The following is a 27,047-nucleotide window of genomic DNA, read 5'->3' as shown; positions in this document are numbered from 1 at the left end:
CCATTATGTCTATGGAAAGTCCCCATAAAACATGGAAACACAACATGTGTGTGTGTGTGTGTGTGTGTGTGTGTGTGTGTGTGTGTGTGTGTGTGTGTGTGTGTGTGTGTGTGTGTGTGTGTGTGTGTGTGTGTGTGTGTGTGTGTGTGCCCTTGTCATATTTCTAATATGACTCAAGATGCGCTGCCAAGCATCCCTGCTAAGACAAACTGTCCACCTCAAAGCTCTTCTCTCAGACCAAAAACAGTGAGACGGCTGTGAACAAGTATATATGACAACAGCAGGACAGGGCATCTAAATCAAACGCTTAACGAACTCATGAAAATGTAAGATTTACACGGACTACGCGTTTATTTGTTTATTTTCCAACGTCCTCTCCAGTCTCCAGCGCGCGCTCTCCAGTCTGAACCCCGTCTCGAGAACAGGGGATTTATATCACTCTAAGTTCAGAGCCACTGTGAAATCATAAGTTAAAATGTGGAAATCTCTCCTTTTTGTCATTGGTCCTCTGTTAATGCCGTTCGGCTGCGGCGTTTGTTTCGTGTGTCCGGAGATCTGCCGCTGTTCCCAGAAGAGCATCACCTGCACGAGCGCGACGGAGAGCCTGAAGAGCAGAACGCACAGCAGACTGTAAGTGTGTGAAAAAGAGGACATCATTCTAACCATCTAACCAACTTATATGACCTATAGTGTATGTGTGTAATTCAACATATTACTAATATTGCATCCAGTGTCAATTGCTCCAAACGCTTTCTGCGCAATTACGCACAATTCTGGCACATGTGTTCTGTCAGATTTATGCTTCAGAGCCGGGGCAAGTTGACACACCTCAGAAACTTTTAGGTTTTGAACCAAAATTCCAATTGCATAAATTTTATAGCAGTTCAATCTAAAAATGTAAATGTTGCAATTTTGTAATAGCTCATGAATGACGAGTGAATCCAACAAAACCTCACCAAGGCAGAAGTCAACTTTAAAATGAAGGTAGATTTTTACAGGACAAGACTAATATATATATATATATATAAATGAAAGATACATTTTTTATTTTGCTATGTAATGAATTGTTTTGTGTTTCATAATTGCTTTACTGTTTACTACATTTTATTGAAAAGCCATTAATGCATGTTAAATGCATGTATGTTGTTGAAGATGGCTCTTTTTTTAAACCTCAGGTACTATTTCATAGTGCAAATGAAGGCGCTTTTCTCAAATCATTGTCAATACACAGCAGGTTTCATTGTGACAACTTACCCCATTTACAATCACCAAAGGTCAACCTGTGTTAAATTAATATTTTCCATGGCAATAATAGTGGAAATGTTCGATAGCTTGTAATTTCGACTGTCTGTGCCTGGATGTGCCTATTCAGAATGGTCAAATATAATGTGTCTTTTAGAAATAGAGAAATATTGACTAGTGTATTACATGTATGACAACAAGCCCTGCTCTCCCTTACGTATTAACATATATTTTTTTAGAATAATTACGACAACTATGTGTAATTAAAAGGAGCTCCGCAACATAATTAAACATAAAGTACAGTACATGATGTTCATTGTGCCAAAACTTGCCTCTGTAACTACAATATCAACACAGTAATGTAAAGTGTCTTTTATAGTTCACCACAGGGCAACATATTCACATTATAAAGTTTCCAGTGTATCTTTACATTTGTTTATCCGTTCATCTTTATGTTAACAAACAAGTCTGAAGTTCATTATGTTGGTGGTCTTTATTCTGTAAATGCAATATAAATCAAAATCTTGAAAGGTTTCAGTTTGAAAACGTGGTGTGGTTTACTTTTACTCTGCTGACCTGAGTAATTACACTCCACAGTTGCCACACCCAAATCTCTTGAGTTGCCAAGTCAGCTTATATACTTAATAATAGTGTTTGTTAGTACAGTACGTCCAATATGAATCTAATGGTGATTAAAGAAAGATATTACAGTACATTTGGTTGAAGTATGCGATTTGGAAGACTGTGCCCTCTTCTCAAAACACAAAGTTGTGTTGGATGTATGTTTGTGTTTACTCTTTTCACATGTCCTTCTGTCCATTTCGAAAGACCCACAGGAGGTTTAATAATAACCACATAACAATACCAATCCAGAAGAGACAACACGTGCTTATCTGTGGCTGTGTTTCATAAACAACCATGCCAAACACATTTATAGTCTAAACACATATATGACCCAATACGTTATCTGAAAAGTAAATAAATAGTTATCTGCATAGTTGCATTCAATATCTGCAAAATGTGTAAACAACAGTGTTCTCACTTGCCTTGTGTTGATGTTCGTGTTCATCAACAGTGTCAAACACATGCAAACAACTTTTCAGCTTCCTAACTGTTTTCGTACTAAAATATTCGTTACTAGAGAGTGTTTTCGGAAAAACTATATCGGTGATATAGTTTAGGACTAGAAAAATATTCACTATACATTTTTTTGATTTTTTTTAAAAAGATTTCATTACAGTGGGAACCCTATATTATGTTTGAGGAAAAACCTCATGTTGCACTACAAATAAACACAGACGGTTAAGTTATGTTTCGTGTTTGGGTTAATAAAATATGCAGTCCTGTTGACTGTATTACATCATTTACACCAAAAAAACAACTCACTCTACTACTTGCTTTTGGCGCCACTCTGTGGACATTTCACCCAGAAACTGGAGCTCACACGAGCCCATACATTCAACAGCACTTCCAGCTTTGGCCACTGGGGGCAGTAGTTTGAATTTCAGTAAGCGCAGACCGAAGGGCTTTCGGCCTACTGCCGTGGAATACACAGTGAGATCAGTCTGGATCAATCAAAAAGGCTGTTACTCACGAAATGGAGATTTAACACTTTTGTTAATTGGCAGAATGGACATGGTTAATGCCGATAATCTCAAAATGGCCAAACAACGGCCAGATAGATCATCCAGGTGGATGCTGCACACTGGTGGTGGTTGAGGAGATTCCCCCTATACTATGTAAAGCACTTTGAGTGCCTAGAAAAGTGCTATATAAATGCAAGGAATTATTATTATTAATTATTATAACTGTGTTCATTTGACCCTTTTATCCATACCTTGGGTGTTTGGAAACCCAAGAACTCATTCCATCCCCTGCCTTTAGTATTCCTCAACCTTTCTCTTTTGAATATTGTAACAACTACAAAAATAGCGAAATTGCAAAAATAATATTTTTTGTAACTGCTTAATTACATTAATGTGTTTATGTAACAGTGGCACTTATTTGCCCTTACATTAATCACATGTTTATGATTATTTCACATCCATATAATTTTACTATCATAGGATATATATTTCTTTTTTTAATTGCAAGACGAATATAAATGACTACTATATCATATTGATTTTCTGTGTGACTATGGTGAATTATCAGTATCCCATATGCGTATGTATACATGTTACACATGCTATTTCTTCCTCAAGGTGGCGCTGATTTTTCAATGTCTGACTTGATTTACATTTGACTGCTATTTGACGAAGAAGCAACGTGGAAGTAAACTATAGCAAGTGTAACACATGAACAGTCTGATTTGCATGTTTTGTGGATGTACTACTGAAAAGATGTATTTTGAGCATCTAATTAGACTTTAAAAGTGCTTGAGAAATTACAGATGTGTAGCTTATTTATAGCTTATGTTGTGTAGCTCACGATGTTGCGCCTCATGAAATTTTAATTTGGAATTAATTAATCCTGCTCTATATTTGTTGCATCATCTCTTTGAAATATAACAAAAAAACATCAAAATATATCAGAATGTGTTCTATTCTATTATTTTCTAATTGTCTTGAACATGTTTTTAAATTGTGACACTTCTGTAGCGACCCGGCTAAACACCCAGGGGTGGAAAAAACATCCCTGGAGATAATTTGTCAAGCAGGGATGGGGTTTTTGGCAATGTGTTTCACTGTCCCCTTCTGTATATCGCGGCCCCCTTCAGCATATCGCAGCACTGTTTCGCGGCCCCCGTCAGCATATCGCATCTCACTTTGTCAAATCTTGGGCCCACTGGGAATGGTCCCGGTTCTCATGATGGTCAGTATGCCTCTGTAAACACCCCATGCAATTCAGGGATATCCAATTAACAAAGGAGTTCTGTTTCTAAATCTGACAAATCTAAAAAATCTAAAAAAGAATAATAAACAATTTCTGTTTTACGTTTTCTTTGACTGAACTGAGAGTAAATATTATGTAAAATAAGCTATTTTGTTGGGTTCAGAAAGCCTTGATGCTATAGGGGTGCAGAAATAGTGTGTAAGTTCTGCACCAGTAGTGATACAAAATGGAATTGCAAAAATCACCTGCACCAAATATATTTTTAGTGCATTATATCGACTCTCAGCCACCCTAGTCTCTCGATATCGGCATCAGCCATTAAAAACACCCTATCGGTCGACCACTAATTATTAACTATGTTTAATTGCCTTTGAGTGGTGGTGGCGTAGTGGGCTAAAGCACATAACTTGTAATCAGAAGGTTGCTGGTTCGATCCCCACAACCACCACCACCATTGTGTCCTTGAGCAAGGCACTTAACTCCAGGTTGCTCCGGGGGGATTGTCCCTGTAATAAGTGCTCTGTAAATCACTTTGGATAAAAGCGTCTGCCAAATGCATAAATGTAAATGCAAATTGCCATTAAAACTTTGAAACAACTGATTTATTATTATTTATTTGCAAAAATACACATAATAAGTAATCTTCAGCACTAACATCATCAGCACTAATAATGCCAGCATATGACAGAATTATCACCATAACGTCCTAGTTGTTTTTCTTCTGTTGAAAATAAAGCTCTTAGTCCAGTCAGTGGTGATGCAATATCTGCTTCTCCTTATAATCCTGCTTACGCATAACACCTCTACTTTTTTCTGGAAAAGCAGTGGTGGTGGGGCGGGGGGTCGTTAACATGTGGCAAGCTTGTGAAAGCTTTTCTGAAATAGACAGGTCAAGTAGTTTTTGTCAAAAACGAACGTCTGACTGTCGAGCCTCTTGATTCGGCTTGTCAATGCGTCTGCTGGGTTGAACACATCAGGAGCGTCTGTGTTTAAAGACCTTGAGGCCTTGAAATCATCTACTTCCTCTGTTACTGGAGAAACCTTGAGTTCTGATAAGAGTAACACGCTATCAAGGGCATCAGATAAATTAGCTGTGCCCTTAAAAATATGAAAAACTTTTCAGAAATGTAATCACTGACTCCTTCCTACTTGCCTTTTAATGTTTTGTAAACTGTTCATGTGTTTTTCATCAAAACGGAGACGATTTTAAATCTCACTGACCCAATGTCTGATAGAGCACCTGTCTGTAATTGCAAGATATTTAATGTATAAAACAAAATATAAGTGTTAAAAGTTGGTTTTGAGAAAAGATCTAGCATCATATGCTTGATGCCACTTTGTCTCCTATTCTATCTATGCCATGAAATTCATGCCTTTGCATCTTCAGTGTCCAAACACATTTTTTGGCTGTACAGTATGTTCAGAAGACCAGAGGTGTTTAGTAAAGAAGTACACATATTTTGTTACTGTACTTAGACCAAAAAATATATAAATAAATGAATAAAATTATATAATTTTTTCTAACCAAATTCCATCAAAATCAAAAAGAGTAATCTTAAAAATTAAATAAATAAAAAATAAAATATTTGTATTTTTATTAATTCAATTTTGTTAAACATTACACAATTAAATTCAATGGAATTTTTGTTATGAAATTGAATTACGTGAATCTTAAATCTAGGCTAAAAACTTCTTTTTTATTGCAAGTACAGTTTTTTTTCTATATTTTTTTCTTCACTCATGGATAAATATTTCTGTTGATTTTCACTTTTCTTTCATGTGTATTATGAAGAGGAAATTAATGCTTGATTCATTTCTCCTGACCGTGTAAATGAACACATTTGTAAACGCAAAAGTAAACTACAAAGCAGTGATAGAGAAGTCCGATTCATGAAATATCAATTTCATTTGAACAGGTCAAAATGATTCAAAAAACTATTTAAGAGTCAATAATAATACAAAACGTGGAAAACGCATGTTGTGTCTCCATTTGGGATTCTTGGAATTTTAGCACATTGCTAAGTGGTTTGGGCATCTGGTAAGGATGCCCCCTGTCCGCCTCCCTAGGGAGGTGTTTCAGGCTCGTCCAGTTGGGAGGAGGCCTCGGGGAAGACCCAGGATTAGGTGGAGAGATTACATCTCCACACTGGCCTGGGAACGCCTCGGGGTCCCCCAGTCAGAGCTGGTTAATGTGGCTCGGGATAGGGAAGTTTGGGGCCCCCTGCTGGAGCAGCTGCCCCCGTGACCCGACTTCGGATAAGCGGTTGAAGATGGATGGATGGATGGATGCTAAGTGGTTTCTAGGGTGTTCTGGATGGGTAGTTTCCAGGGTGTTGCTATGCAGTTGCCCAGGTGCTCTGTATTTTTAGAGCATTGCCATTCAGCTGCTATGGTGTTCTGGGTAGTTGACAGTAGTTTTCCATTGTGCCCTCAGTATGAACAGCCAGATCATATTTAATGTGATTTTTACATCAGTCTAACTCAACATTTGCCCACTTTATTTCATCATATATAGACGTGCCACTGTTTAACACTTTTATTGTGAGTCATATCTTTTCTAGTTAATGCATTCAGTTCTTATTTAAGGAAAGAAAATTCAATTATATACTCAATAGTTGGGTTCAGAGATTCGTTTGGACAGCACATAGTAAAATATGGGCTTGAATGATATCCATTACTTGCTGACATATTAATAGAAATATAGACATGAAGTGTCCAATCCGTGAAAAAAACTGAAATCCTGCTAATTGCATTTTTAAATGCGGTTTAATTCATTATTAATATTATAATGATGAACATGCCAGGGTTTGTTATACGCATGTTTATTGAGTTTTATAGGCACACGGGTCAATTTAGGAGCAACAGCTGTTCAGACCAGTATCTAATATGGGATTCATTTAAAATGTCATGTGAGCAACCTTGTAAATAATCAGATTTAGGTCACATTCGGCTGCAGTCTGAATGTAGCCTTCAGATACCAGCCATGTGAGCTTAGCACAGTGGAGGGTACCGGGAAGCTTAAGGACCCGCTAACAAGGTTAGAGCACTTCCTCTTAGACTGGAAGTAGAAAAGATGGCAAGCAGCACTTCACAATTACAGACCCAGAGAGCGTGTTGACTCGATCTCAAAAACAATGCAGGTGTTATTTAGCACTTAGCTAAACTCTTATAATATAATTATTCAGCGGTGAGTGACCTGTTTTCATTGTCATGTTCCAGCAGTAAAACTTGGGTAAAACTGAGTGCTGTTTATTTTAATAGATTTTTAAGATTTTGTGAAACAAAATAAAAATAATAATAATAATAATAATGCTTGCCCATGCTACACTTGTCACCATGATGCAAGGGTGTTGTCTGTGGTTGTCATGGTGTTCGGAATGGCTTATAGTGTGATGCTAGAGCGTTGCTATGGAAGTCTGAATGGTTGACAGTGCGTTGCTTAGTAACACAAGTCAAAAGAGTCCACTGTCACAGTTATGGCTCTGAACCATTCTTCAATGTAAGTCTATGGACTTCTTTGGCCTGTTTTATTGACCTTAGGCCAAAATCTTAAGTCTGATTACTTAGAATAGGCTTGATTTTCGGTACATTTTCCAGGCTTTATTTCAATCCCAGAAGAGAAAGACGCTTCATTTTAAATGTGTATATCTGTATAAGATCATATTGTCAGTGTTTAGGAGTACACTAGGACACACTGTTGATGGCCTGAAAGCTAACAGACATGGACTAAAAGCCTCAAAACTTTTGATTTCATGGGGTGTTTAAGTTCAAGTGAACGGAGGTCATTGTATGTCTGTTGAGGTTCTGGACCTTGCTGAATGAAGTTTTATCTGTTCTGTTTCGAGGTGGAAATACTTTACTGACGTAAAACTTCCTTGAGGCTTTTCAAACATTTTAAGGCACTCATTTTATGTTGAACGAAGCTTCACAAGATACAAGCTCTGTTTCACAGAGTCCCTATGCAGTGTTCCCTGTTCCCTACACACTGAATAGGGGATATCTGTAGAAGTTCATTTCACTTGACAAAATGTTTTCCATTGGAATGCCTGCTGGTTGATTTGCATGAATGATTCGAAGATTCACATTCACTAAAATCGGTGAATCTTTTCTTTGAATTGGTTCATTTGAACCTCCCAATCAAAAAGATGAACTCAAATGGACTTCTCAGTGCTACTCATATGCGAACTGGTGAATCATTTATGTTAACTCGTTCATTTACTTGAGCCTACCGAATAAACCAATTCACTAAAACAAATTGGACTCCACGACGTGAATCGTTTGTTTAAACTGGTTCATTTTCACGAATGCTCTAAAAGAACAGATTCACTAAAGTCAAATATTTTTATCAATGTCATTCTTTTGATTAGGTCGAAATTAAGAATCCATTTGCAAATTTAAATAAAAAATAAAACAAAATGCATGTTGTGTCTCCACTTTGGATTCTTGGAATTTAAGCACATTTTTAGCACTAAGTTTAGCACTAAGTGGTTTCTAGGGTGTTCTGGATGGGTAGTTTCCAGGGCATTGCTATGCAGTTGCCAGGTGCTCTGTGTATTTAGAGCATTGCCATTTGGTTGCTATGGTGTTCTGGATAGTTGACAGGTTGTTGCTACTCTGTGTTAATGTGTTCTCTGTGTTTTTAGCATGTTGCTATGCACTAGCTAAGCACCACCTCACCATTCTGCCACCAGTTTTCCAACGTGCCTTCAGTTTGAAAAGCCAGGTCAGATTTAATGTGATTTTTACATCAGTCTAACTCAACATTTGCCAGTTGGCCACTTGATTTTCGGCATATATAGATTGTTTAACACTTTTAATTGTGAGTCATATCTTTTCTGTCAAACAGTAACACATAGTAAACACGGTATGTACCATATAAATTATATATAACAAAGTGGAGTGGTGGTGGCGTAGTGGGCTAAAGCACTGAACTGGTAATCAGAAGGTTGCTGGTTCTATCCCCACAGCCACCATCATTGTGTCCTTGAGCAAGGCACTTAACTCCAGGTTGCTCTGGGTGGATTGCCCCTGCAATAAGGGCACTGTAAGTCGCTTTGTATAGAAGCATCTGCCAAATGCATAAATGTAAATGTAAATGTAAACAGTGGCCAAACAGATCTGTGGGAAAACAACAACAAGTTGTCAGGGATTGATTGGGTAAGTGGATTGATTCATGACAGTTATTGCTCTGGAGAAAAAACTGTTACTCAGTCTGGAGGTGCGTGCATAAACGGCCCTATAGTGCCTTCCAGAAGGAACATGTTAAAATATATGGTGGCATGGGAGTGTGTGGTTCTTGCAGATGTTGATGGGATTCCTGAGGCAGTGCGATCTGTAGATGTCCTCTAGCACTGGCAACTGAATCCCAATAATCCTCTGTGCACTGTGGACGACTCGCTGGAAGGCTTTCCTATCAGCTGCAGTGCAGCTAACATACCACACAGAGATGCAGTATGTTAAGATGCTCTCTGTGGTACAACGGCATCTGTTGAGGCAGTCCAGCTTTCTTCAGCATCCTCAGGAAAAACAATCATTGCTGAGCTTTCTTGAGTAAAGCACTCGTGTTTTGTGGACCATAAGAGATCATCAGAGATCTGTGTACCCAGATAACTGAAATTGGCCACTCCCTCTACTCTGTCTCCATTAATGAAGATTGGAGCATATCCAACATTCTGTGACCTTCTAAAGTCAATGATTAACTCTTTGGTCTTTACTGTACTGAGGGACAGATTGTTCTCTACACACCAGCTTTCCAAATTCTGCACCTCCGCTCAACAGGTTGATTCATCGTTGTTAGAGATCAGTCCAATCACAGCTGTATCATCTGCAAACTTAACAATAGTGTTAGTGGGGAATGCAGGCACACAGTCATGTGTGAACAGGGAATAGAGGATGGGACTCAATACACATCCTTGTGGTTTGGCTGTACTCAGAGTTCTAGTAGAGAACAGGTGGGGGCCCAGTCTCACCGCCTGAGGACGCTCTGACGGATAGTTCAGGATCCAGTTGCATAGTGATGAGCTAAGGCCTAGCTGATGAAGTTTTGAGGTTAGCTTATTAGGGATGACAGTATTAAAGGCAGAGCTACAGTTAACAAATAGCATCTTCACATATGTGCCCTGTCGTCTCCAAGTGAGACGGGACAGTGAGGCAGGTGGTTTTAATGTTGTGGCTTATCGGTGTAAGTTCAAGTTAACGGAGGTCATTGTCTGTCTGTTGAGTTCTGCGACCTTGCTGAATGAGCTTTTATCTGTTCTGTTTCGAGGTGGAAATGCTTTGCAGACGTAAAACTTCCTTGAGGCTTTTCAAACATTTTAAGGCATGCATTTTATGTAGGATGAAGCCTCTAAAATCAGTGAATCATTTATTTGAATTGGTTCATTTTGGTTCACTCGAACCCCCTCAAACAAAAAAATTCACTCAAATGAATTGTCTTCTCAACGTTACTAACACTGTAATAAAAACAAGGGAACTTATGTAGTAAATTAATCGTTTTTTTTATTTGAAAATGTATTTTGTTTGAATTTGTATGACTATTGTTGTTGTTTTGCTGTAGCTGGTTGATATTTGAGATTTTTGTAAAGTCACCATCAGGGTGATTAGTGTTACCTCTGGTGAACTTGGGGCCTGTTAAGTTTAAATCATTCTTCATTACTCAATTGTACTTTACAAAAATGCAGATTTATGTGCACCAAGATGTACTGAGTAGAATCCAGTGTGCCACATGGCTAACTTAGAGTCTAGTCAGAATTCCCCTTATACTGAGTAACCCAATTTTATAATTAAATCAAAACAATGATACTTTAATCATAGATGAGTTAAACTTACTTACTTGTTATTTATAAAATTAAGTTCAGTTTACATGAGCCAAAAAAGTAAGTTTACTTAGAAAAGCACGCAAACCGATTGCCTTGAAAAATGTTAAGTAATGTCAATTAATTAGATTTTACAGTGTATAAGCGAATTGAAGATTTGTTTATTTTATCTTCTTGTAATTAAAATGAATTTGACTTCTCAATATGGATGGTTTAATTTAGCTGGTTTATTTACATCCACACTCCGATGGAACAGGTACAATGCAGTACAATGAAATGGAGACTTCTTAACGTTTCATATATATGCCAATAGGTGAATCGTTTATTTTAACTGCTTCATTTACATAAACAGTCCTGTGACAGGGTGGAGGGCGGGGCCGGGTCGTGATTATACATACCTGGCCCCTTATCAGGCTAATCAAGACTCCGAGAGGGATAAAGGCCGACTGCGGACGGTGGTGCAGAGAGAGAGAGAGAGAGAGAGAGAGAGAGAGAGAGAGAGAGAGAGAGAGAGAGTGTTTACGGGCAGCTGTCCGTCATATGTGTGTGTTTATGTCTTTTGCTTTAAGTTCTTAATGAAATATAATTTATATTGTAAAGCCAGTTCTCGCCTCCTCCTTTCCATTAATCCCTTTACAACTCCTAATGAACAGATTCACTGAAATCTAAGAATGGTTCATTTGAATTGGTTCATTTGAACCTCTCAAACTAACCGATTCACTAAAAGGAATTCAACGTCTCTGCACGAATCGTTAATTTTTTCTGGTGTATTTATATGAACGCTCCTAATGAAAAGATTCACTAAAATTGGTGAATCAATTATTTGAACAGCCCTTCACTAAATGATTCACTAAAATAAATTTGACTTCTCAACGCAACTCAATTATTTTTACTGATTTATTTACATTAAAGATGCGAATGAACAGATCTGTGAACCGTTTATTTGAATTGATTCATTTTAACCCCCCCAACTTACAGATTGTCAAAAATGAATTAGACCTCTCAAAGCTACTTCAGCAAATCGGTGATTCGTTTATATTTTAACTTGTTCATTTACATGAGCCTATCGAATGAACCGATTCACTAAAAAGAATTCAACTTCTCAACACGTTTATTTGAATCGGTTAATTTGAAGTTTGAACCCCCAAAACTAACTGATTCACAAAATGAATTGGACTGGTCAACACAAATCATTTATTTGAACTGGTTAATTTACATGAACACTCAGAATTAACAGGTTCACTAAAATGAAATGGACTCCTCAATGCTACACATAAGCAAATCAGTGAATCGTTCATTTGAACTGGTTCATTTAAACCCCTCAAACGGACAGATTCACTAAAATGCATTGGACTTCTCAACACTTCTAATAAGCGAGTGAATCGTTTATTTTAACTTGTTCATTTACAGTACATGAGCCTACTGAATGAACTGATTCGCTAAAAAGAATTTAACTTCTCAAAGCAACTGAATGAACAGATTCATTAAAATCTGTGAACCGTTTATTTTAGTAGATTAATTTGACCTTAAACTTACAGATTCATTAAAATGCATGGAATCTCTTAACACCACTTAAGCAAATTTGTTAATTGTTTATATTTTAACTTGTTCATTTATGTGAGCCTACCGAATGAACAGATTCACTAAAACAAATTTGAACACAAATCTTTTTTTCTTTATTTTACTGGTTAATTTACATGAACTCTTAATGAACAGATTCACTAGAATCAGTGAACTGTTTATTTGAATTGGTTCATTTGAACCTCCCATACTAAAAGATTCACTCAAATGAATTTGACCTCTCAACGCCACTTAAGCAAATTGGTGAATCATTTAATTTGACAGTACATGAACTGATTCACTTAAACGAATTCAACGTCTCAACACGAATAGTTTATTTCAACTGGTTTATTAACATGAATGCTATTAATGAACAGATTCATTAGAATAAGTGAATCATTTCTTTGAATTGGTTCATTTGAACCTCCCATACTAAAAGATTCACTCAAATGAATTTGACCTCTCAACACCACTTAAGCAAATTGGTGAATCATTTAATTTTACAATGCATGAACTGATTCACTTAAATGAATTCAACCTCTCAACACGAATAGTTTATTTCAACTGGTTTATTAACATGAACCCTCAAATGAACTGATTCAATTACATGTACCGTCAGTCCAAACCGATTCCCTTAAATGTTTTGGACTTCTCAACCCTACATGGGAGAGAATAGATTTAAATCAGCGTGTGAGATTACTGTCTTGGTTTGCTATATTTGCAGTACAATGTGACAAAATGTAGCATTTTGATTTTTTGAAAATGTACACCTCTGTAAAAATAGCTGAAATGAAATTATTAACTTTTTCTTTGAATCTCTATTTCAGAGTTTTGAACTACATTTCAGTAAGAACAATCGGTAGTCACAGTTTCGATGGCCTGAAAGGAGTCAAAAGAATGTGAGTATTCTTCATTTCACTTGTGTTTTAAAAATGACGACAGATAACCAGATGTTTAGCATGCCCATAGAAGGAAAACACTATGTATCATCTCTCCACATCAAGCCAACAAACTCATCTCCTCGTCCTACGATCTGTGAAGATTTTTGATGTCTACTCCCTTTTTCAAAAGTGACAGTGTTTTCCGTTGCCAATTTTTCCATGCAGCTCTTTGAAAAAGCTCAGGACATCCAGGGAGGAACAGAATGAAATGCTCACACAGAATAGATTATTCTTTGGCATGAAGAGCTAGTATGGTTTTATGACAGTTTTAATATCACACTTCAAATTCAGGGGCTCGTGTCCCTGCACATGGTGAAGAAATGTATTCTCTTGGAACTAAATTTCAGTGTCATTTATCTGAAAAAGAAGCATGTTTTTGTCTCTAGCAATGACCTGAAATAAGCTTTATTAAATACATTTAGACTTCATTTAAATGAATGCTCAAGGTCCGCTACAAGTGAAATTCAGAAGTCAGAACTCGATTGACTTGTCCCTCATTTGTCTTTCTTTTTTTGTAATTAAAAATGCACATTGTTGTCATAGTAACACAGAATGGTAACCCTTACAATGGAGCAGTGTTGGGTTCAAGACCACCTTTGTCGAGTCTGAGTCTTTAAACTATCGAGTCCAAAAGGGGCCGAGTCGGACTCAAGACCGTGTCCATAACAGGCCGAGTCTGAGTCGTTCAGCTGCCGCAGAACATAAACACAATAATAATAATTCATATTTGCTTGAGCGGCCGCTGTGTTGGTCTGCAATCAGTCTGAAATCTTTAAATACCAACGAGAGAAAATTTCATTGAGCTCTTTTATAACTGCAAAAACAAAGAGAATAATAATTTTGAGTCATACATTTAACAGAATTGTCCTTCAAAATGGTCAGAGATATAAGCTAAAAAAAAGACGTGCATAACTTACACGGTATTTTACAATAAAAATAAAATAATCATTTTAAATAAAAACATCATAACCAACTAAATTAATCTCGTAACATGAAGATTAGCTTTATACACATTTACATGAATGCATTTGACAGACGCTTTTATGCAAAGTGACTTACAGTGCAATCCCGGGACAATCGAGACAATCCCCCCGGACCAACCTGGAGTTAAGTGCCTTGCACAAGGATACAATGGTGGTGGCTGTGGGGGTCGAACCAGCAACCTTCTGATTACCAGTTATGTGCTTCAGACCATTACGACACCCCCACACTATATTCATCATAGATAAACTCTGTCATCAAATATTACATTTATTTTATAGTCTATAATTAAATTATAAACATTTCACTGCCCAAAATATCCTAATATTTTATTGTGCATGGTTGAATGTTGTGAATGTTGGACAAATGCTGTAAAAGAATGTATTTTAAGCAGCTCGATGATGCTTTGAAAATAGTCAGTCAATAATAAATAGGTGCTGTTTATCTGGTTAGAGTTGCTGTCTGCTTTAGCAATAACGCTTTTTCCCCCCGACTGTTTAAAATGTTACACAGTTCATTCATCGAGCTATTATGGACCAGTTCAAGCTGTCAACACTGTGTGGACCACAAGAGACTACAGACGACTACATGTGTAGATACATTACAATATCCTACATTAATACTATTTTTATGTATTTTTATTTCGATATGCTGTTTTTAGTAACTGTGAGAGACATGATGTGGATGACTTGATGCAAAGTTCTTGATTTGATGATTTTAACCACAATGAAACTGCAATGCGAGCACCGTCACGGCTGCACAAACGCCACATGTAATTTTACCAGCTGTCAGGTCCCGTGTCATGTGAAACTGCCTGATTGACTGGTTGACTGATTAGTGTGCATGTGCACGTGCACGTGCGTATGTGTGTGTGCGTGTGTTTGCGTTATCACAGTGAAAGAATTCTGGCTATGTCTATGACTTCAGGGGCTAATACAGCTGCATGCTGACAGAGATGTGTTCATTCATTTCTGTTTTGTTATTTATTTATTTATTTTTTCATTGTATCACAAATGTCATGGACTCGGCTGAACTCCCGAGTCCCAAAGGATCAAGTCTGTGACAAGTCCAAGTCCATTAAATTTGGACTCGTGACTCGGACTTGAGTCCAAGTCCAAACTCGAGTAGCCCAACTCTACTATGGAGGTTTATGGGGCAGGTGTTCCTGAAGATTTTAAAACAAAAATGTGAAGCTTGTATTTTTTTGTTATAGCACTTATTCTTTAAAAACGTGATTATTTGAGCTGAATAGCCTTATTGTGCACAATACATCCGTGCACATTATTCCGATGAAAGAAATATATAATAATTGCACTGCCTCTGAAACGACACTTTTCATTATCCGATCAGTTCCCAAAAGGATAAAATTAAGTCCCATCCAAATTTTCTTTTTTACATGGAAATATGTTTAGTTTTGACTTCAAGAAGATAGAAATGCATAAAATGTTGTTGTTTGGGACTCAACCATTTTGCATATAATTTTCTTTGATTTAATTCTTGTTTTTTGATTCCAGAGAAATCGCACAGAGCACTTCGGTGGAAACCATCGAGACGGAAGCATTTAACAACCTTCTGAATATCTCAGAGATGTAAGGAAGCACTCAAGGATAATAAAAAAAGTGTTAATTCACGGATTATTGACTTGATTTCCATGCATGTCAGTAATTATGACAAACTGTAACAGAAGCTTCCCCGACAGGCTCTTTTCACAATAATGTGTCATTTGTTTGAGATTTCTCATGCAATCATTTTTTACAGCTCAATCCAAAACACACGGAGCTTGGTTCACATCCACCGGCAGGCATTCAACCATCTTCCCAAACTGAGATATCTGTGAGCAACCTGTTTTCTTCATCTTCCTTTCTGTTGTCATCAATCACACTTGAATTGATACAAAATGCTAATGTAATATCCAGTTATACATTTCTGAATTACATTTAGTACAAAAAGCACAGTTTTATATCTGTAATTTGCTTTTCACTTGTGCCATTGTGAATCTCTGAAATCTGTAACGTAAATATATTTTTGGGATATCAAGAATGGGTATTTCCACGGGTATAGACATTCTCCCGAATTAAAGGGATAGTTCACCCAAAAATGAGAATTCTCTCATCCTCATGCCATCCCAGATGTGTAAGACTTTCTTTCTTCTGCTGAACACAAATTAAGATTTTTAGAAGAATATTTCAGCTCTGTTGGTCCAAACAATGCAAGTGAATTGTGGAAGAACTTTGAAGCTCCAAAAAGCACATAAAAGCACAAAAATGTATGGATTCAAAGTAATCCATATGACTCCAGTGGTTTAATCCATGTCTTCAGAAGCATTCCAGTTGATTTTGGGTGAGATCAGTCCAAAATATAGCTTCTTTTTCACTATAAATCTTGACAGCATTCTCCTTGAAGCATCAAGCACTAGGAAGTGTACTCGAGCTTGAAATCATGATCGTGCCAAGAGACTGCAATGGCGAGATGTACAAAGAAAAAGGAGCTATATTTTGGACTGTTCTCACCCAAAATCAATTGGATCGCTTCTGAAGACATGGATTAAACCACTAGAGTCTTATGGATTACTTTTATGCTGCCTTTATGTGCTTTTAGGAGTTTCAAAGTTCTGTTACACATTTGCTTGCATTGCATGGATGTACAAAGCTGAGATATTCTTCTAAAAATCTTCATCTGGGATAGCAAAGGGTTAGTAAATAATGAGAGAATTTTAATTTTTGGGTGAACTATTCCTTTAACTTTTTCTTAGTGCATATGATACTATTTACTGATATTAAGAATAATACATTTAACTAATAATAATTCCATTGCGGATAGTGAAAAGTGAAAAGGCATATCCTGTATGTGAAAAAGTTTAGAAAGGGCCTGCCATAATGGGACAAACATTTGAGATATTAAAGATATTTTTCTTTCTGATTGGTTGTTACCCATTTGATCTAGTGGATGGATTTCTATAGTCTGTGATTTTGAAGTATTTCAGTTTACTTGCAATTTTTATCATGCATGTATGACAGAATCCCCTCTGATTTTAATATGAAGACATACTCCAATTTACATTTATACATTCATAAAAATGAGTTTACTTTGTGGATAGCTCAAGTTTTGTTGGTTACGTTTTCTTTTAGTGGTCCAGACTCAAGTCCTATTACTTTTAATTTCCACAGGAGCATTTCCAACACGGGTATAACCGTATTCCCTGACCTGACCTCTATCTTCTCCATGGAGTCCTATTTTATACTGTGAGTTTACTGTGCTGCTACTTCATTGATCTGTGAGAGAGATGTGATCGAATGATGGACAGTAATAGTGCAATTATAAAGCCAGCGTACTGCCATCTGTCATCTTTCTCAGACAGAAAATAGATTGTTATCAAATAGATACACTCACACTTTCAAAGATCTGTGGAACAGAATAGTGGCTGTGTGTGAGATGAAGAACTATGACAGATAGCTAGTCCACCGTGATCAGTAAAAGACTGGCCTACACATTTATGACAGCAAAACAGGTTATTTTTCTTTTAAATAACTTAATAATAATAATTTTCTCCTTTTTTTTAAGGGATATATGTGATAATCTCCACCTTCAGACAGTCCCACCAAACGCTTTCATCGGAATGACGAGTGAATACACCACAATGTGAGTATCATTTACTGTCGCAAGGCAAACATGCTTCTTTAATTGGTGCTTTTCTGTGTGTCACTGAATTGCATGAATGCACCGATTCCTGAGTACTGGGATCAATCTCTTGATCTGTATGTAATCAAAATTGCCCAGTCTATAATCTCAAATAATGATGCAAAGCTGTTCATGGTGCATGCATAATTCAGGGTTAGGCCACGATTTTGGAATACTATATTTTTTACTTGCATTAAGTCATTAGCTTACCTGCCAATAAACTGTTGTTCTCTTTCCAGGAATCTCTTCAACAATGGATTTAGAGAAATAGAGAGCCACGCCTTCAATGGGACACAAATAGATAAACTGTAAATATAACCCCTCTTTCTATTGCATTTTTAATTGTTAGGTCTCAGATATACATAGTTTTTCTGCGTGCCGTTCTGTCTTGTGGATGGTCGAGCGCTCAGACTTTCAAAGTATACTCTTTTGATCAATAGGCCAATAGGGGCTGGACAGGTAATCTGGCATACCGGGCATTTTCCCGGTGGGCCGACGCACTTTGGGGCCATTCAGGGGCGGACTGGCCATCGGGAGAACCAAGCGTGCCGTTTATTTTTATAAAAAAATAAATTAAAGGTTACACAATACAATCCTGATGGATTTTTTTCTTTAAATATTTAATCTAAAAAATAGGCAAAAAAAAACAAAAAAAAGGTTTTAAGGGTATTTTTTTTACAGTGAATTCTTGCCATACATTACTTAGTATAATCTGTTTGCTTTCCAGGGTATTGAAGAACAACAAAGATCTGCGTGTTATCCATGAAGATGCTTTCAAAAGAGCATTTGGTCCTACTGTGCTGTAAGTGATACTGTACACAAACACCAGTGCACAGACTGTTACTTGTCCATTTCTCTTGCAAATTCCAGCTCTTCACTTTTAAATCCACTACCACCTTGACAGTCAGAGAACAGGGGTGTCAAGGAGGTGCAGGTAGTACCAACCAAGGGGGGTAGGAGGGGGGGAACCATGGAGGTGGCTACAAGTTATGGATGGGGTCAGGCAGCCAAGAAGATGGCTCCAGGAAAGGGGTGGGGTCAGGAGGCCAGAGAGGCGGATCCAGGAAAGTGGCGGGGTCGGGCAGCTGGTGAGGTGTATCCGGGAAGGTGGTGGGTTATAGTGACCGGGAAGGCAGCTCCAGGAATGGAGAGGGGGTCCGGCAGCCAGGGAGGGGGCGGTCAGGCGCAGCCTTAAAGCCCAGGGAACCCCCGGACAGTCAAGGGCCCGATGGTAGTCAAGGGCCCCTGGGCACTGGCCCCATTGGCCCGGTCGGTAATCCGTCCCTGCTTATAAGTGTTTTGGACAAAATATTCTCTATGCAATTATACAAGCACATAGGTGCAGACACTTCTGATTATGCAGCAAGAACATTTGCGTACTGTGCCCAGTACACATACTGCATACTGCATAAATAGTTGGAGTAGTGTGTTAGTATGCTATTCCAAAAGTTTGCTACTCTATTTGATCCAGCATTTAATTTTCTATTGTTCACCAGGGATGTCTCAGCCACAGCACTGGAGACGCTGCCCTCTCATGGTCTGGAGGATGTGTTGATGCTTTTGGCTCGTTCAGCGTTCGCCTTGAAGAGGTTGCCTCCATTGAAGGGACTAAAGAGCCTGAGAGAAGCCCACCTCACTTATCCCAGTCACTGCTGTGCCCTTCTCAACTGGGAATCTAACAGGTAATTCAACTGTTTAATTATCCTAATAGGTTTATCTGTCACGTTGAAATAAAACATTTTTTATATTTAATCTTCTTTATTGCCTTTTGCATCCTGAGTAATTTTCCAGGAGTAGACGTCATAAAAGAATTAGAGTAATGAGACTACCAAAAAGGCATCAATAAGAGTACTTGACATGATTCAGTATGATTCAGTTTTCACTGTAATTGACCTGAAGGGTCTGTGGCTTCATGCTGTTTTAAAATGCTTTGCACTTTTGTCTCCTCTTCTCATGTAGGGAGGGTTCTTTTATTTTCGCATTGGGAAATGGATCGTCACACTGTCCTTCGGCCAAGTAAGACCAATTGATTAAACCCTCAGGCCTTTATTTTGGTGAAAGCTTTTATTTTGACGAAAACTGTATGATCTAAAATTTCTATTGTTTGTAGTTAATTTAGTTAATTTTTATTCTGGCATTTATTAATTTAATTTATGCAATCGACCCAGCATCATCTTTTCTTTTTTTTAATTTTGTATAGTAAATTGTACCAGCCTAACATATTTGAAATTACTTGAATGTGCAGTTAAAGTGAATCTGGAGCACTTTAAATATAATGCACTTAGCACACATTAGCATACTGAACCGAACTCGGAGCACATCTTTCAATCAGGGCACCAGAAAGATACAGTTCACAGAAAGCACTACACACTACAGACAAAACAGCTGCGCACATACACGCAGCACAGCGGGCAGCATGTTCAGATGTATTTATTTCATTAAATCGCAAACCTCTCATTTTGATAATCCCACAGGGTCACATTGTGATTTCGATTTTATTTCGATTAATCGTTCAGCCCTAGTCATAATAGTTATAGAATAAAAGTCATCAAAACTATGCATTAAAACAAATGGAAGTAGGAAATATAAAGTGATCAAGGAATGCTAAATAAATGAAATCTAATAATGTTATTAAATATGCACAATTTATAATTGTCTAAAAAACGAATTAAGCCATACACAATTAACTAATTAAAGGGATGTTTCAGATACAATGCAAGTTAAACTCAATCGACAGCATTTAAAAATGACACAAAATAAAAATGTTCACCCTTACGTCATTTATTTTAAACAAAACAAAAATCGCAGTTGCGGTAAGGCACTTACAATTAAAAGTGAATGGGGCCAGTCCTCAAAATATGCACTGTTTCAAAAGTATAGCCACAAAATGTAAACATTACACATGTTAGCATGATTTTAGTGTGATAAAATTGCTCACTACTAACCTTATCTGTGTAAAGTTGCATCCAATATTACAGCTTTGATGTAATGACGAAATAACGTTGGTTATCTGGTAAATTGCACAACGTCTGAAAATTCCAAATTTTACTATGTATAATGTTTACATACTTTTACTGTACTTTTGAAACAGTGTCTATTTTAATGTTTATGGACTGGCCCCATTCACTTCCATAGCGACCTTGAGTTTTTAAATAAAGGAGTGAGGAGTGGACATATTTTGTGGAAATCAACATTATGCCACAAATGCAGTTAATTGAGCTTATATTGATCCTGGATCATTCCTTTAAAGCAGGGGTCGATCGTGATCTACCAGTCGATCGCAAAGGCAATGCTGGTAGATAACACAAAATTTAAATGTACGTAAAATTTTAATAAAAATAAATATAATGTCTTTCCTTCTTTTAGTTTCTGTCTGACTTGCACTTGATGAGTAAATATTGACCAGGCCAGGTTTTGTTTATTCAGTTGCCATGAATACTAGGTTTGCGCATAGGCGCCTTCCAAGGATTTCTGAGAACAGAGCGCGAATGAAATTGTCTGATTCCATTCAGTTTTGCCTAATCCGGGCAGTAGTATCGCAATTCCGCGCTCTGTTCTCAGAAATCTATGGAATGATATTCCGGACATTATTCAAAAGGAATTGCAAATTGTATTTGCAATTGCGTTTTCAATTTGTGGACGCATAAAATGTGACATAATCCAAACGCAATTGCAAATCGCGCATTACCGTTTGCATTTTCGTTTAAGCGAACGCACAGTGACTGCCAGATTTCAAATGGAAAAGCAAAGTCCGTTTGCAACTGTGTTTCCCATATCTTACGAGTTTCAGCCCTGTCATATTTAAATAGCAATTTCAATTACCACGTCTGCTTTTTCACTTTCTCAGCGTCGCGTATGTAGCCAGCCAAAACTCAAATGGAATACTAATTCCCTTATTATTTCCATTTCCGATGCCTTACACGGAAACCTGTCAATCAGTGTCAAGGGTGGGATTATGCTATGGGGCGTGTTTGTCTTGGGAAGTGACGTCACTCACAGTCGACCGCATTTTGCGGGCCATGCGTTGAATGGTTTTAATATTAGCGTGCTGAAGAGTCTTGCAGTGACGCCTGTCCTCTAAAAAGTAAAAAACAATTACTAAAAAAGTAAAGAGAACATCTTCTGAACAAATGGATTACAATAGTGGCAACATACTGGATTCCACAGCACTGTTTTCAAACTGTATTTCATTATGTAAACCAGGTGTCTACAACCGCAAAGGGATCCAGCAATTATTGTTAAAAAGGTTAAAGAGGGTTTTCGTTGTCCCAATTGTGACATTGTCATATTAAAATGTTTAGGTAATAATTTTATAGAGTAATATGCAAATGCATCAGTAATAATTTTTAAATGTATTTACAATGTAAGCATTGTTAAAAAAATCTAAATAAAAAAAATAAACATCCTTATTATGGCACATACAGATTTTATTATAGGCTATACTTAAAATGAAACACTCTTATACAACATGAAACAAGGTTCTTTGCCTTGAAAAAGCTTTTCCCCAGATGTAAATAAAACTCCATGTGTATGTACAGTATATTGCTTAAAGATTAATGATTTCTTTTTTAGCATAATGCAGTTTTTGCCCCACCCCAATGGAAATAATGTATATTTTAAGATTGCCATAAAAGCAATCTGTTTTGCTAAAATCTGGCACAGAACCAGATCATTAGGATACAGGTTTAATCTTCTGTTCAGTCCAACAGTGGCAATAAATATTGCTGTCCTAAAAGATAGCATCAAATTATGTATGTATAAATATCTCTAAATTGATGGGCAAATTTTGGCTTTCAATAGACAGTACTACTAATGAAAGCTATGGTGTAGTGTACTGCACTGTACACCGAGACATTTTCAAGAAGGCCTGTATGCATTCTGAACCAGTCAGTCATGCTGACAGCTGGCTAGAGGGCTCTTTTCCATGTGTCAATCAGGAGAGAGGACAGGCGTCACTGTAAGACTCTTCAGCACGCTAATATTAAAACCATTCAACGCATGGCCCGCCAAATGCGGTCGACTGTGAGTGACGTCACTTCCCAAGACAAACACGCCCCATAGCATAATCCCACCCTTGACCCTGATTGACAGGTTTCCGTGTAAGGCATCGGAAATGGAAATACTAAGGGAATTAGTATTCCATTTGAGTTTTGGCTGGCTACATACGCGACGCTGAGAAAGTGAAAAAGCAGACGTGGTAATTGAAATTGCTATTTAAATATGACAGGGCCGAAACTCGTAAGATATGGGAAACACAGTTGCAAACGGACTTTGCTTTTCCATTTGAAATCTGGCAGTCACTGTGCGTTCGCTTAAACGAAAATGCAAACGGTAATGCGCGATTTGCAATTGCGTTTGGATTATGTCACATTTTATGCGTCCACAAATTGAAAACGCAATTGCAAATACAATTTGCAATTCCTTTTGAATAATGTCCGGAATATCATTCCATAGAAATCCTTGGAAGGCGCCTATGCGCAAACCTAGTTGTCATGGCAACTGAATAAACAAAACCTGGCCTGGTCAATATTTACTCGTCATCATAACAAGGTAAATGCCCTGGCTGTTGTAATCTATTGTGCTGTAGGTGTTTTGGGTTTAGTTTTAAAACTGAATGATATCAAGATTGAACATTATTATATATTTTTTTATTAATTAGAAGATGAATTCCATGTAGGGATACATGCAGTAGTCCCAACAAGCATTTTCTTATTTTAAATGAAACTGTGTTTTTTTTTAGTTGGTAGATCTTATTGCGTTGGTCATTTAAAAGTAGATCATCACACAAAAAAGTGTGGGCACCCCTGCTTTAAAGCCATCAAATCTTATATTTTAGCTTCTTTGAAGAAGCCACTTTATAGGTAGTGGCTTTGACCCAGAGTATTGTGTGACTGATAGTTTTTTCTCTGTATATTCTTTCTCAGAAGTCCTGACGACATAATGGTGGACGTTCCATTTGCACCAGATATAGTCGGATCATCAGCAGAGGAGACTTTTGGAAGTGTGGACTTCCTTTACCCAGAGCTGGACTTGTGCCAGCGCAGACCTGCACTCCAGTGCAGCCCTGAGGCCGATGCCTTCAACCCCTGTGAGGACATCGCTGGCTTTGGGTTCTTGCGGGTCGCCATTTGGTTCATCAATGTCTTGGCCATTGCCGGCAACCTCACAGTGTTGCTTGTGTTGTTTACAAGCCGCTGCAAACTGACCGTCCCAAGATTCCTCATGTGCCACCTGGCCTTCGCCGACCTCTGTATAGGCGTGTATCTCCTCATGATCGCCACTGTGGACCTCAGAACTCGTGGTCACTACAGTCAGCATGCTATCGAGTGGCAGACCGGAGTAGGATGTGGCATTGCTGGGTTCCTTTCTGTCTTCGGCGGAGAGCTGTCTGTGTACACGCTATCAACCGTTACTGTTGAGCGCTGGCATACCATCACTCACGCTTTGAGGCTAGAACGTCGATTAGGGTTGAGTCACGCATCTGGGATAATGGTCGCCGGATGGCTGCTCTGTCTAGGCACGGCGCTACTCCCCTTAATGGGCGTCAGCAGCTACAACAAAGTCAGCATGTGTTTGCCAATGGACATCGAGACTCCTTTATCCCAGGCCTACATCATACTCCTCCTTCTTTTTAACGTCAGCGCATTCCTGGTGATTTGCAGCTGCTATATATGTATTTACACTGCCGTACGCAATCCAGAGTTCCCAGGCCGCACCGCAGACACCAGAATCGCCAAACGCATGGCCGTGCTCATCTTCACCGACTTTCTGTGCATGGCGCCCATCTTGTTTTTTGCCATCTCTGCCGCTTTCAAAGTGCCGCTCATCACGGTCACCAACTCCAAGATCCTTCTGGTGCTCTTCTACCCCATTAACTCTTGTGCCAATCCCTTCCTTTACGCCATCTTCACCAGGGCGTTCCGGAAGGATGCTTGCATCCTGCTGAGTTCTATGGGTTGCTGCGAGAGCAAAGCCAACTTGTACCGAATGAAGACGTACTGCTCGGAGAATATCAACAGAAGCAAAAGCAGCTCTGGTTCCAACGCTAACACCAAAGCACCACGAGCCATCATGTGGATGTCCACGTTTCCCCATTTGACACCTCGATCCCAGATGCAAATAGTCTAGAGAAACAGACAGGCTGCAGAAACATTCTTCATGAGGCCATGAGTATTAGACTCGTCATATTTAGCACAGTATTATAGAGACATAAAGAGACGTTTTAGTTGCCAAGTTCATCCTGTTTTCCCTTGAACTTGAATTAATCTGATTTGCGAGACATTTGGAAGATGATAGATTTACAAGGACAATTTGGCTAATTTTCTCTTTTATCTCTCAAGTCATTGACTTATAATTCAAAAGATGCTGTGGCAGGGCGGAGGGCGGGGCCGGGTCGTGATCCTACGCACCCGGTCCAGTATTAGGCTAATCAAGCCTCTGAGGTTTAAGGGCCGACTGCAGAGTATCGTGCGGGAGAGAGATCGTTTGCGGACATGTCCGTCATATGTGTTTGTGTCTTTGTTTTAAGTTTCTCATTAAACTATTATTTATATCGTCAAGCCGGTTCTCGCCTCCTTCTTTCCATTGATCCCTTTACACTCCCTTAAACCTCAGAGGCTTGATTAGCCTAATACGGGACCGGGTGCGTAGGATCACGACCCGGCTCCGCCCTGCCACAGATGCACAGATCTTTTGAGAGAGGCATATAGCCACTCTCGAAAGGGGAATATAGTGGGTAAAATGCACCAATGCATATTGGTCCACATTATGTGACCATTTCTGCAATTATCCATGAGTTGGGAAGCACCAGTCTGCTTTTACATCATTTTCATTAATGCTAAATTGGACGTTTGCATACTTCAAGAGCATTTTACCCTTCTGTGGTCTGAACTAATATTGCTGACCCTGTTTAATTTAATGTGCTAATGTACTGTAAGTTTTTTGTGTAAAAGATTGCTCAACTCCAATTTTCAATCAACACAGAGTAGTGCAATGATTAATCATTAGTTCTTAACAGACTATTCGGCTTGTGCCTCAACATAAATGGTTGTATTAAATGTGCTTACTAACAATAAAGAGGAAAAATTATCTTTTAAAAATATCTTTAAATGACATTCACTGCATATCTAACTGCTAGATGACGTTTCAATGTGATTGTTGTTTTAAAGCATAAAACAGCGCCACATGGTGGACAATAAGAGTACTCTGATTGCAAGATTAGCTTGGACAGGTGAAAATCTTGTTTTATGTCATTTTTGATGTGTAATAAAATGAAAGCAAAATCCAACCACAGCATTTTTTTTATGTACACTTTAATTTCCAAAATTGGACAAATGTTGGAAAAACAAACAGACATTACATTTTGTGCCAACAGAAACCTGGGTAAATGTTTCCTACTTCAAAATTGCTTTTCATAAAATAGCCACACTATAGAGTGACAAGTACCAACTGGTGAGTTGTTGATCTTTTTTTTTTTTTTTTTTTTTGACATTTTCTGTGAAGTCTATATCATTTATGAAATAGTATATTATATGCATATTTTAGCATATTTAATGAGATGTGAAAGCATCTCCAAAACGGCAGGTCTTGTTGGGTGTTCCCGGTATGCAGTGGTTAGTACCTACCAAAAGTGGTCCAAGGAAGGACAACCTTTGAACCGGCAACAGGATCATGGGCGCCCAAGGCTCATTGATGCACTTGGGGAGTGAAGTCAAGCCCAGCTGGTCCAGTCCCAAGAAGAGCTACTGTAGCACAAATTGATGAAAAACGTAATGCTGGTCATGACAGAAAGGTGTCAGAACACACAGTGCATCGTAGCTTGCTGCGTATGGGGCAGTGTAGCCACAGACCAGTCAGAGTGCCGACTGACCCTTGTCCACCACCTAAAGTTCCTACAATGGGCATGTGATCAGCAGAACTGGACCATGGAGCAATGGAAGTAGGTGGTCTGGTCTGTTGAATCATGATTCTTTTAGATCAATTGGACGGCCGGGTG

General features: G+C 38.2%; 1 protein-coding gene across 1 annotated transcript; it reads left to right on the top strand.

Moving 5' to 3' along the window:
- The first annotated feature begins 475 nt into the window (after positions 1–475).
- Positions 476–25,188, top strand: lhcgr (luteinizing hormone/choriogonadotropin receptor). The gene is made up of 11 exons (XM_052089756.1): positions 476–630; positions 13,280–13,351; positions 15,889–15,963; positions 16,133–16,207; positions 17,542–17,616; positions 17,936–18,013; positions 18,292–18,360; positions 18,780–18,854; positions 19,549–19,734; positions 20,012–20,068; positions 23,977–25,188. Exons 1-11 carry the CDS (start codon positions 476–478, stop codon positions 25,178–25,180), a joined length of 2,121 nt encoding a protein of 706 aa, XP_051945716.1. The 3' UTR covers positions 25,181–25,188.
- The last annotated feature ends 1,859 nt before the right edge of the window (positions 25,189–27,047 follow it).

This window comes from Xyrauchen texanus, chromosome 24 (genome assembly GCF_025860055.1).
Source record: "Xyrauchen texanus isolate HMW12.3.18 chromosome 24, RBS_HiC_50CHRs, whole genome shotgun sequence".
In the NCBI taxonomy this organism is placed as follows: Eukaryota; Metazoa; Chordata; class Actinopteri; order Cypriniformes; family Catostomidae; genus Xyrauchen; species Xyrauchen texanus.
This window is presented reverse-complemented; position numbering and strand designations above follow the sequence as displayed.

Excerpts from the sequence above, each read along its gene's own strand:
- lhcgr (XM_052089756.1), top strand. The coding sequence starts at position 476 with ATGTGGAAATCTCTCCTTTTTGTCATTGGTCCTCTGTTAATGCCGTTC. Across the intron at positions 15,964-16,132 it reads CTTCTGAATATCTCAGAGAT|CTCAATCCAAAACACACGGA; the intron begins GTAAGGAAGCAC and ends CATTTTTTACAG. Across the intron at positions 19,735-20,011 it reads CTCAACTGGGAATCTAACAG|GGAGGGTTCTTTTATTTTCG; the intron begins GTAATTCAACTG and ends CTTCTCATGTAG.